At 45.7% G+C, this 13,321-nt stretch overlaps 1 protein-coding gene across 1 annotated transcript in view; it reads right to left on the bottom strand.

The window, feature by feature from the left end:
- Positions 1-11,329, bottom strand: part of ERBB2 (erb-b2 receptor tyrosine kinase 2) — a 55,609-nt gene extending 44,280 nt beyond the window's left edge. Inside the window, exon 1 of the mRNA XM_080978256.1 lies at positions 10,892-11,329. Within this exon, the coding sequence (XP_080834382.1) occupies positions 10,892-10,976 (85 nt within the window). The 5' untranslated portion in view covers positions 10,977-11,329. The remainder of the gene's footprint in view (positions 1-10,891) is intronic.
- Between the last annotated feature and the right edge of the window lie 1,992 nt (positions 11,330-13,321).

Consider the following 13,321-nt stretch of genomic DNA (forward strand, 5'->3'; position numbering starts at 1 on the left):
AAATCAAGAGGATTTTTTAAAATTGTAAGGACTGGTCATTTTTATATAAAGAACTGGAGAGAGAGAAGGCGAGCACACACTTGCAAGGGGCATGTATTTTCTCTCTAAATCTTAATTTTAATGAACTGGCCCTAGGATGGAGAAGCAGTTGCCCAAGCCCTAGTTGTATTATGGACAATTGATTAAAACAACTACTTTGGCACGACAACCAATGGCAAGAATTTGGATCTTCACGTTGCAGAAATATTTTTGGCACAGTAAAATAATAGGTACAGCAGCCTTAGACGGTAAACCAGCAGCAACACAGGGAAAGGCAGCAGCAACAGCAACAACAACAGCACCACAGGCTTATCTTACAAATGACTGACAACGAGAGAAAAACAACCCCTTACTAAACCTAACAGAGTTTATGGCTGAGGCAGGATCTGAACAGAAGGTTCCTCCTACTAACGGTGTGCATTTTTATCCACTATACACCATTAATAGATTAGAACTTTGACAGCATCTAAATCAAATTAGAAGTTTACCATGAGTACAACCACTAGTTTGTTCTAGATTGTATTATCAGATGACAAAGGGTCACAGAACCCCTTTACTGCTAAATGTCACACAGTTTGGGGGATTTTTCCAGGTGTAGAGCCCCCTCCCTGCACAACATGTTGCACCTGCCAATTTTTAGGTCAACAGAGCTATACAACTAAGAAAGAACATCAAAACATAATCTGCTTTGCAACTATTGACAGATGTAGGAGCCCTGCTCCAATTGCAGCTAGCCTCCTTGAGAGCAAAGGAGAAATATGGACATTTATGGCAGATGAAAGAAAGAAAGAAAATTAAATATAGATTTTCAGGTTGGGACTGAGGTGCCAGTTCTGAAAATATTGCAGGTGACTTCACTAGACAATCTCCATTTTAGAATGAAGAAAGCATTTATGGGTGGAGGCCTAGATTGGCTTTTTGGGGGATTCTTTGAGGAATGACTTCTACAGCAGAAGCTGCTGCTCAACCCTTCTCCCTCCTGGATCAATGGTGTCATTAGACTACCCCCGGGCGGGTTTGGCAGGGTTTGACAACAAAACTGCTTTTTCAAGCCGGGCATGTTTTAGAAAGGAAAAGTAGCTCGTTGAAGCAATGCTGGTGGAGCCGACATGCTCCACCTTCTACACATTTTGGGCATGCCCATGCAGCTTAAAGGAGCTAGAATCAAGATAAGCTCCCCCACTTCACCCAGCCCAGTTGCCACGGGGAGATCAAGACTTACAGCAGGGGTAGGCAACCTATGGTCCGTGGGCCGAATCCGGCCCAGTCGCCTTCTAAATCCAGCCCGCAGACGGTCCGGGAATCAGCGTGTTTTTACATGAGTAGAATGTGTCCTTTTATTTAAAATGCATCTCTGGGTTATTTGCGGGGCCTGCCTGGTGTTTTTACATGAGAAGAATATGTGCTTTTATTTAAAATGCATCTCTGGGTTATTTGTGGGGCATAGGAATTTGTTCATTCCCCCCCCCCCAAATATAGTCCAGCCCACCACATGGTCTGAGGGATGGTGGACCGGCCCATGGCTGAAAAAGGTCGCTTACCCCTGGCCCACAGTATAGCAGAGGCTGTGAAAAGGAAGGAGCTGCTAAGCATTTGATAGGTACAGGGCTCAGTCTCTTTACACAGGGGTAAACAACTTTGTGCCTTCTAGATATTCTCACATGGGAGAGAGCTGATACAGCAACAAAGAGGGGAAATGTACTCTGTGCGTGTTCAGAGACCCACTTCAAATTTACGTCAGACATTTTAGAGCTGAGTCAGCTCTGACATGCAATTCACTCACAGGGTTTTGGATAAATGCACTCTGCCACTGGTAAGTCACACCAGGAAGCTAGACAAGAACTTTTATTATCTCGTTTTCAACAACAGCAACACAGCACAGGAAACTTGACTTCATCCAGATACAGCTATATTCAGGGTCACCTAGTGGCTACACCATAAAAATGACACTATCCGCACAAAAACCAAAATTTGGCAGGGCAAGTAACAGGCGTGCTCTTCTTTCTCAACTCCCGGTTTTTAAAATGTGTGGTTGGTGAAATTCAGCATTCTTTTGCTTTTCTTTATTAAAAAGGCACATTTACAGCTCCCCATGTTTTGAAGGGTGCATCTCAAAATTAGTTAGGGTATCTAAGTCTACAGATGATAGGACTGAAGGAGAAAGGTCTTAGTTTTGGAAGAAAACTAAGCCGCAGGCAAGGGGTTCAATACTTGCCCACGTAAGGACAGAAACACCAGTCTGGTAAGCAAGGCTACGATAAAGTGTGTCAAGTTTCAGCAAACACTACAGATAAGTTTCCAGACACAAGTGGGAGGTTTTTGAGGAACCCCAACACTGGGAAAGACAGTTGTGAAGAAAAGTGCTGTCCCCACATCCTACAGAGAGCAAAATGGGGAAGAGACTAGCGTTTGCTGGGGGATCCTTACAGCAGTCTCAGAAACCCTGCTCCTTTGGCATTCTTCACCCCAAAGGAAGCCCTATATATTCTATGGTTGTGCATTGCCCATGGCAGACACCTAATGGGGAATTCTACCATGGCCGAGGCACAGCAGCCATGTCACTTGCCAAAGAGCAGTCTCGCTTCCTCGGCATCTAGGGCTCAGTGGGGACTCTCCGACGGGAAAATCGACTGAAAAGGGGCCGTAATAAAGTCAACTCCCAGCTGCCCGAGTTCTCAGCGTGTCCGCCAGTGGTCTCCCAGCAACCAAGCAGTAAGAGGCCTCAGGCCTGGGCCACCCAGACAAACAGAGGGCCTGGGCTCTTTTCTAGTGCTTGGTATAAAAGGAGTGGGAGGACACATTAAAATTAACTTTATTACAGCTGGTGAGATTCAGTTCCGGACTGAGCGCCCACAGCTTTCGTAGATGCTCTCCTCTTTGCACCACTTTTTTTAAAAAAAAAAACTTTAAAAGTGGATTAGGCATCTGTAAACAAACCAAATACAGTTGAGGCAAGTGGACCCGCTTGTTTTCAATTAATTCAGCAAGGAAAGTTAGTATGCTATTGTACAGGGCACCAGGTGCCTGCAAGAAATGAGCTATAAATCATGTCTACTTTTCTGTGGCTCCACCCCAATTCTTCCAACAGAAGAAACCATAGCTAACTAGAAGCTCTGTATTCAGACACAGCATATTTCTGAATACCAGATGTTGCAGATAAACAACAAGGGAACATTGTTGTCCTCATGCGCTGCTTGTAAGCATCCCAGAGGTATTAAAACAAGAGTGCTGGACCTGAAGGTCAAGTGATTTGCGCCCTGGAGGAAGGGCGGGATATAAATTGAATAAAGTACAAATGAATAAATGAATAAAATCACAACCTGAGTACAAAGCAGAGCTGTGGTCCAAGCACAAAGCCCACAAACCACTTCTCCTTCTAAAAATCACCAGTCCTTTGATTCCACTGCCTTCAGTGCTATGGTATGTCCTATTCTGAATTTCCCCTTTCCACCCACTCCACCTTCAGGCTTCACATGTTTGCAGACACAAAAAGAAAAAAGAAATTCAGGTAAGACTCATAGAATAGCGCTGTAAACATTTCCTTCTTCACCCAACGCACAGTTAACCTATGGAATTCTGCACAACACAATGTGAGGATGGTCACTAGGTCTGGGAGTTTTTCCAGAAGGATCAAACAATGTCGAGGCATTTGGTTAACAGATCTATGAACAGCTAAAATAGCTAAATGGAACATCAATGTTAAGAAGTAGCATCTTTCTAAAAAGCCAGGTGATTCTACAGGCAAACAACAGGCGAAGGCCGTCACCTTCACATTCTGCCCATCTAGCTGCTGTTGGATACAGCATGGTAGACTAGATCACGCTAGTTCTTTCGGTTTATGGAATCGAGCTATGAATGAGTTCTCAAGGGAAGGACAGAAGATCCACACCCTTCGCGAACCCCATCAACAGAGCCAGAATGGATGGAGATAAGGCACTAGATCTGACCACTTCTCTGAGGCAGAATTCTGGCAAACCAAAGCATGAAATTTAAAAGATGTTGATGGACAGATGCTGTCTAATAAGCACCCATTCACCCTCCAACTCTCTGTCTCCTGCTTGAACAGCTTTGAGGGAGCCCTTGGCAAACTGTGCTTTGCTGGGGCTCCTCCTAAGCTGGTGGGCTTCCTAGCTGCATTCTTACTTAGCAGAAGCAGAAGGGAGAGGAAGCCAAAAGGAACAGCCACCCGTGTGGCATGGCACTACTAGCAGTGCCTCTCAATTTCCCTTCCAGACTTGGTACTTTGATCTCTAATCTTGCTGAGGAGGATAAGAGCGCTGGGAAAAACAAAGTAGCAGCTGCACACACAGTGCTCTGTGATAGCAGGGGTTCAACAGGAAAGAGTTTCTATTCTGCACAGTGACCAGTCAAGTGGCTAAACAGAAACCTATGTAGGATTTGCAGGGGTTGGACTAGATGACCCTCGGAGCCCCTTCCAACTCTACAATTCAATGATTTGCTAAATCAACCTCCAACTCACAACAACCCCCCCCCTTAGTGTTTTGGTATCTACCCCAGGGGCAGGGAACCTGTTGGCCTCCAGATGTTGCTGGCTTCCAACTCCCACCATCCCTAACCATTAGCCATGGTGGCCGAGGCTGATGGGAGATGGAGTCCAAAGTCATCTGCAAGGTCACAGGTCCCCCATCCAAGGTTGTCTATAACCCGCGGAACATTCCATTCCCCACTGGATCTATCATAGATAAACAGCTACACAGCAAATCGGTGAATGCTTTAAGCAACAAACAAACAATTCCTAGCGCAATCACTTAAGATAGCAGTTTATTTAAGGGGAACCTAGAAAATAGCATGTCGTCAAAACAAGTGAACCGCAGGACCCCCTGTAATGACACAGAAGAAGTTGTGGTGCAATTCTAGACTGGCATGGCAATGCATAGCGCTTGAGTCATGCTGCTGCTGCTGGAGCAGCGTTATGAGGGATTTGGGGAGCTGTAACAGTCTGGCGCTGTGGTGTAAACCATTGAGCCTTGGGCTTGTCGATCGGAAGCTCAGCAGTTCGAATCCCCATGACAGGGTGAGCTCCCATTGTTCGGTCCCAGCTCCTGCCAACCTAGCAGTTCAAAAACACGTCAAAGTCCAAGTAGATAAGTAGGTACCACTCTGGCAGGAAGGTAAATAGCGTTTCTGTGCGCTGCTCTGGTTTCGCCAGAAGCGGCTTAGTCATGCTGGCCACATGACCCAGAAAAACTGTCTGCGGACAAATGTCGGCTCCCTCGGCCAGTAAAGGAAGATGAACCCCGCAACCCCAGAGTCGTTCACGACTGGACTTAACTGTCAGGGGACCTTTACCATTTTTTAACAGTCTGGGGGCAGGGACACCAGCTGCCTGTGGTAAGTGAGTAGTGCTTATCTATCTCCCCTTCCCTCTTTTGGTCATCTTACAGGAGAAAGAATCCCTGGGATTTCAGAGCATGGCAATGTCTGTTACAATTACCCAGCACATTCTGCTATTAAGGAACAGGGGTGGGTTGCTGGGGGAGAGAGATTGGTGGAGAGTTGGGAGGTTGAAGGTTTCTTGCTTGCTCTGTAAAACCATTAGAGAGTTTAATATTTAACGGCAGCTGCAATAGAAAAGAGGTTTGGTGGGGGGAAGGTTCTGGCGGGAGCCTGAAGGTCACTATGGAAACAAGCTAACTAAGGTCAAGGGAGTGTGTGCACCCCCCCCAACTCATGCTAATATCCCAACTCAAGGAAGAAAGGAAGATTAAAGAATGAAAATCAAGTTGGGACCTTGCCAAATTATTGTCTCACACCTTTGCTCTGGGTCACTGCTCCCCTATGTTCACCCTGCTCTGAGCAAAGGGTTGCATCTCTCGGTCACCATTTATTGACATGGCAAACAAACTTTCAGAAAAGTAGGAATTCTTAGGAGTCTCTCACAGAATTATCTGTGTCAATCTTGGAAAGCTATGAAAGTAGCATCTGGTTTGGGTCTGTCAAATAGGTTTTGGGGTCTGTTCATGATTTGCAAGGGCTTTTTAAAAAAGACACACAGATTACCACAATAATCCTTACAACCAGTGCTTTTTTTTCTGGGGTTTTCAAGGGTACGTAGTACTGGAACCTTTTCCCGCCAAATGTTAAAACTGTGGCACTTACTGTAATAACTTCATGGTGAGTACTGGCACCTTCTCCCTCTCTTTTTAAAGCACTGCTTCCAACAACCCTGCCAAGTAGACCAGCATCACTGTAGTATATTACATATTAGACTGCAGAGACTGCCCAAGCATAATCTTGGCATTCACATGCTCTCAACCAGAACCCCTGCTAAAGTCTTATTTGAATCTGCAGAACACACCATGCTTTTACAGCCCAACAGCTATCTGCATTTAAGTCTACCTCTGGAGTATGCAAGCCTTCAAGTCATACAGCATTCTTCAGCCAAACAATACAAAGACAGCAACACCTACATGCACTCAAAACCACCTCCTTCATTGGCAACTTTTTGACTGACTGGTTCATCCTAATTCTACACATTTCCCAAATCTCCAAATATGCGTGACTGTGTTAATTGATTTAAAATATAATGTGCAGGGGGAAAGACCATCTGGGTTGTGAACACATTTCTTAAATCCCTGGCCACAAACAATTCTCATGCACCTGGAGGTAGGAAGAGGTCTTTGAGCCCCAGCACCTCTCACTTTGAAACTCAACCACTGGCTTTTCTTAGCGGGATTATTAAACAAAACAAAAGATGACGAAATCCAAGGGATTAAAAAATTATTTACAAACAACACAGCCTTTGCCTGCTGTACTTCACAGTAAAAAGAGCCAAAGAACAGCACGCAGCAAAGCAAGGAGCCAGTAATGACAAGAATGGATGATCAAATAATCCCCTTTGTGTCATTTACAGCATGTTGTTAGCATATCTTCCCTTGCCACATCAGAAGTTTTGCAACATTCCAGTAAACCCCATCAAATTTTCCTTCCCTGCCTAAAATAACATCATCAACTCAAGTCAGATCTTTGGTCCAACTTAAGTCCCAACTCTAAACATTTAAATTGTGTGTGTGTGTCAATTTACTAAAGCCCATTTGCCAGGGCTGCTGGCAGAATTCACATTCTCCATTCAAGATGCAGAACCAAGCCGAAATGCAAAGCCCACTCAACACTAACGACTCCATTCCTACATGCACATCTCTTCAGATTTCCAGTGACAGAAAGCTAGCTCAATCAACGTGGTGAGAAGGCCCCCACTTCAGTATTATTCGAGATCTCTGCACTAAACAGTGACTGTGGGATGCAGGGAGGCAGCATCAAGTCCGTAAACACTTATCAAACCATCCAGGATACAGTTTCAACCTCTTTGTTTTGCACCAGCCCTGCTCCTCTGCGTTTAACATCAACTTGGAATAATTTAATTGGTGAAGTCCCCGCGAACACAACATGAGAGGTAGGGGAAAACTTCATCAGCTGAATTCCTGCAGCTCGTGCTCTTGGTTCCATTCCGGCATTTGATTCTTCCCTTGGCAGGGTTCCTTGCAGCAGAACTATATGAACATTTTTCTGTTTGTTTTGCAATCAAACAATTAAGAACATCGATCATAGAAACCACAACGCAAAAAATTAACCCACAGTTTTACAACAGCTCAAACTCATCAGATGAAAGCTCTTATGGGAACGTAATATCTTATACTGAGTCAGTCCATCTAACTCCGTATTGTCTCCCACCTGGAGAGTTCAGGGATCAAACCGGGAACCTTAAATGCAAAACAGATGATCTCCCCCCCCCCAAACTACAGTGCTTCACCTCTCCTAAATAAATATGACTTTACATATCTTCACCTACTCTCCAAGGATGGTCCTGTGTGGCGGGGCTTCCTTTGAAAAAGGACTGGAAACTCCAGCTAGCTCAAAACAGGGCAGCAAGAGTCCCAAAGGGGAGGGTGACAGATACCACGCCATAGTATGCCAGTGTTTTTTTCATCTGCACTGGTCCAATTCAAAGTGTTAGTATTAATTTTTTTTAAACCCTAAATGATTTGGAACCAGTATTATTGGCATCCGTCCATCTCAGAAGACAATGGAATACGCCTCCAGAGAGGCTCACTGAACACCTACACTTTCAGCACCAGGTATGTACCGTATCTCTTTACTCACACATACTGTTTAACAACTATGGTTTTACTGCATTTTAGTCCTTAGATCAGTTTTGTGTCCACCCACCCCTTTCCTGGTTGTGTTTCACATTTTTATCGATCTTTTACTGTCTCCTGATGGTTTAATGTTAATTTTTGGTGCTGGTTCAGTTTCTTGCATTGACTGTTTTTTAATGTCTGGTTGTAGCCTCATTTTATTGATTTTAAAACTGGTGAACCACCCAGAGTGGTGTACAACAATTTAAAATCACCACCCACGCAATATATGTATTAGAGCTCAACAAGACACGGTTTTTCATCATAACGCACCCTTTACCCACCCCATTTCCCTTGTAGCAGCAAAATAAAGGGAAAGGATACCATATATATATTTTCAATCCTCCACAAGCAGTCAGCCCAGGCCCAAAGCAATTGGGCTGAACTGCACTTGAGGATTCAGCATGAAAATGGTATAGTCCAGGGGTCAGCAAACTTTTTCAGCAGGGGGCCAGTCCACTGTCCCTCAGATCTTGGGGGGGGGGGCGGACTATATTTTGGGGGGGGAAATGAACGAATTCCTATGCCCCACAAATAACCCACAGATGCATTTTAAATAAAAGCACACATTCTACTCATATAAAAACACCAGGCAGTCCCCACAAATAACCCAGAGATGCATTTTAAATAAAAGGACACATTCTACTCATGTAAAAACACGCTGATTCCCAGACTGTCCACGGGCCGGATTTAGAAGGCGGTTGGGCCAGATCCGGCCCCCGGGCCTTAGTTTGCCTACCCATGGTATAGTCCATCCAAGGGGTAGGGATGACGCACTCACAAGACAGAAAATACCGCGAAATGAATGGGCAATTGAAATAACCGGACAATTCATAGCTCACAGACAAGCAGAAAGTAGACTGTAAGCTACTATCCCATTTAGAGTAGACCGCCCTGGGGGATCAGTGGCTCTCCATATTGCTTCAGGACTCCCCATGTCAATCAACCCAAGGCAGCATAGTCCATGGTCAGGATGGCGGAAGTTGTAGTCTTACAACAATATGATACCTCAAGGACTGCCTCCTTCCATATGAACCTACCCAGACCCTGAGATCATCTTCTGAGGCCCTTCTGTGGGTGCCTCCTCCATGAGAAGTCCAGAGGGTAGCAACACGAGAACGGGCCTTTTCTGCAGTGGCTCCCCATTTGTGAAATACTCTCCCCTGGGAAGTTCTCCTTTTATACACCTTTAGGCTCCAGTCAAAAATGTTCCTTTTCAACCAGGCCTTTGGGAATGGGAGGGATTATCAGTTTCTTGCTGCTCTTATTTTTACTATGTTTTTCATTACAGGTAGGTAGCCGTGTTGGTCTGCCACAATCAAAACAAAATTTAAAAATTCCTTCCAGTAGCACCTTAGAGACCAATTAAGTTTGTTATTGGTATGAGCTTTCATGTGCACGTATCTGAATCAGTGTGCATGCACATGAAAGCTCATACCAATAACAAACTTAGTTGGTCTCTAAGGTGCTACCGGAAGGAATTTTTAAATTTTTTTCAGGTTTTTAAATTATGTTTTTATGCAGTCAACCGCTCCAAGATCTGCAGATGATTTGCAAATTTACAAAGTTCTTGAACAGACAGCTGTGCTCATCCAGATGTTGCTGTACTTCAACTCCTCTCCTCCTTCCCCACTGGCCATCCTTGGGGGTGGGCAACATCTGGGGGGTGGGGGCAAAGGTTCCCCACTCCTGCCATAAGGCACTTCTTATGTTTTTAAGGAAAGACATTTGGGATCTCCGGAGCAATGCCCTTCGGCAAGTTTTGACACACGGCGGGGGTGGCCTGCTGGGGATTTAAGTCACGTTAACTCGTCGAGACTGAATGAGAACAAGTCCCGCTCCGTCCAGCACCATCTCCCGCCTCCTCCTTAGCAGGCAAAACCCTCCCCTTCTCTCTCTCTCTCTCACACACACACATCCACTGCAATGTATAACCCAAACAAGGCGACATCGTTTAACTCTGCCCAAAGCGACTCAAGAGTAGAGCTGTCTCTCCACCGCCAGCTTGCAAGCAATTGCTAACGCGGCGCAGAAGCGCCCTGCGCCAGCCGCGCAAAAACACGCGTCGCAAGGGCGGCTCTGCAAACATGCGCCCTTTTCCCGTTGCAGCCCGGGCTTGAGGGGCGAAAAAGGGGGCAGAGAGGGCGGCCGCCGACATCTTCAAGGGCAGCTAATCCGCGCCCCAACGAGTTCTTAATGGGCCCGTTTCCTTGAAGGCGCGCGTGGCCCGAAATCTCGGCGCAACCGACGATCAGAGGAGCAGAAACTTCTCGCTGGCCCCATTTCCCAGACCCACCTCCCACAACGTTTGGAACAATGCAAAGAACTGAGCTTTTGTCGATCACCCCCCCCACACACACACACACAAAACACACCATACCCCGCCCGCCCCCCGGCGACCGACTCCGATCTGCGTTGACCCGGAGACCAGGAATTAATTAAATTAATCAAAAACACGCGGCTAATTAATGAAATAATCCCGCCCCGAACGAAACCCGAAAATCAACAAGTTTGCGCACATAAGTTTCTCTCCTCTCTCTTATTTATTCCAACTTGGAACCCCCTTTCTTGGTTGCAAAACTGGCTGAGAGATTCCTTCCTGGACGCCTTCCCTCTTCCTTTTCTTTGCTTCTCTCCCCCCGCCGCCCCAATAAACAGAAATAGAAACAAAACCAAACATACGGATTCAAACTTACCTTCCGTGCTCCAAACAACTCCTGGCCAGACCGAAACCAAGAAGAACCCCATGCAAAACCAGCAGGGGCTGGGAATGGGCCCCATTGTTTTTTCATTGCAAATCCCAGCTCATAATTTCGTCCGGGGAAGAGAAGGAAGGTGGGTGGAGATTTTTTGTTTTTTGTTTTTGTTTTCTCCAACCGCCTTGGCAATCGTGCCCGGTTTGTTTTCTCGAGCTTCGCTTCCCCCTTTGCACTTTTCTTTGCAACCCAACTTTTCAACCCTTTTCACTTCCTTTACCAAAAAAAAAAAAAGTCACTACCAGAAGCCACCACCTCTTCTCACTCTCTCTCCCACCAGCACCAGGCGTCGGGAACGCGCGCCGAGCGCGCTCCGGAGCAGGATTCCTGCTCCCTCGGGAGTGGCAAACGAGTTCTTCGTCGGAGCACGCCAAAGCCGTTCTCTGCCTCGTGGGAAATCAAAGCTGGAGAGAGGAGAAAACTTTGCGAAACGTTTTGCTTTGCCTCCTTGCTGCTGAAGGTGGAATTCCTTTCCTTCTCCTTGGGCGATTTCTTTGGACACTTTCCAGTTCAGAGCATCGACCTTGAATGGACAAAGAGAAGGGAAATATATATATTTCTTGGAATTAAATTAAATGCAGGCTACGCTTGCCAAATGATTTAAGGTGGAGGGGGCGGTGGGGAGAGGAAAGTATATAAATCTGGAGTGGGGGGTTTTTTGGAGGGGGGGGAAGAAACAGCTGTGTGATAAGTAGAACTGTCCAATATTTCCAAAGACCTTAATTAACCGATTAGGAGGCAAATAATTAATATTGGTTGTTTGAATACTGTAAAATACATGATTTCGGACCGTGACCGAAAATCGGAATACGTAGTTGCCCTTCTGAAGGACCTTACGATTTAATAAAGCACATGTGATTTCTTGAGAAATCACAATCCGCTCGAGCCAGCTAGCAGTGGAAACCATAATTTAGAATCACAGAATTGTAAACTTGGAAGGAACCTCGAGAGTAATCTAGTCCAACCCCCTGCAATGCATTTGAAATATCAGATTGCAAAAATCCTAAAAGCAAGATTCAAAGGAGCTTTAACCCTTAACATGCTGGTAGCTCACAGCACCCTGGATGTTGCCTTATGTCAAGTCAGACCAATTGGCCCATCTAGCTTTCTGTTGTCTACACTGGCTGGCAGCAACTCTGGTTTCAGGCAGGAATTTCCTACCTGTGGATGCTGGGGATTGAATTCATATTAAAATTCAGCCTCAGCAGTCAACTTTTACATTGCAGTTGTATATAATAGGGCTTAAGCTCAAAATAGGGACGCGGGTGGCGCTGTGGGTTAAACCACAGAGCCTAGGGCTTGCCGATCAGAAGGTCAGCAGTTCGAATCCCCATGACAGGGTGAGCTCCCGTTGCTCGGTCCCAGCTCCTGCCAACCTAGCAGTTCAAAAGCACGTCGAAGTGTAAGTAGATAAATAGGTACCACTCCGGCGGGAAGGTAAACGTGCTGGCCACATGACCCGGAAGCTGTATGCCGGCTCCCTTGGCCAGTAAAGCAAGATGAGTGCTGCAACCCCAGAGTTGTCCGCAACTGGACCAGGGGTCCCTTTACCTTTACCTTTAAGCTCAAAATAAGTCTGTACTGGGCTGCAGCTTGAACCACTTAAAGCTGACAACTTATTTATTACATTTACAACCCAGCATGCATACTTCTCCTTTTATCCTCACAACAACCCTGTGAGGTAGGTTAGGCGGAGAGTGACTGGCCCAACATCACCCAGTGAGCTTCATGGCTGAGTGGGGATTTGAACCTTGTTCTCCCAAATCCTAGCCCAGCCCTCTAACCACTGCACATTTCTAACGTACTGTAAATCTAAAATGGGAAGGACTGAGAGATTTCTGGAATAGTCAAGGTTCAGCTCCAGGACTTGTTGACAAGGCTCAAACCCCATCTGCCCTATGCATTTAAAGCAGTATCATACCACTTTAAACCTACCCTCAGCCCCAACTGTGGGAAGCATAGTTTGTTAAGGGTGCTGAGAGATGTTAGGAGATCCCTTTGCCCCTCACAGATGCATATTTTCTAGAGTTGCCTGGAAAGAGTGGTTTTTATTTTTATTTTTGGTTAAGCCACTCTGAAAATTGTAGCTCTGTGAGAGAAATAGAGGTCTCCTAGCACTTTTCCACACCTTTTGCAAACTACAGTTTCCAGGGCCCTTTCCAGGAGGAAGTTGTTACCGTTTAAACAGATATGATAGTACTTTAAATGCATAGTGCAGATGGGGCCTCGGATATTATATGAGCATTTATATACCATTTTAGAAAGATCAAGGCACTTTGCATGCTAAGTACTGTAATCCTTACAAAAACCCCTGTCAGGTCGGTCAGTATTGTACTTCCCATTCTGCAGAAAGGGAGGCTAAGAGAGAGG

The sequence above is a fragment of the Podarcis pityusensis genome, assembly GCF_964106645.2.
Source record: "Podarcis pityusensis genome assembly, chromosome: 13".
Taxonomy (NCBI): domain Eukaryota; kingdom Metazoa; phylum Chordata; class Lepidosauria; order Squamata; family Lacertidae; genus Podarcis; species Podarcis pityusensis.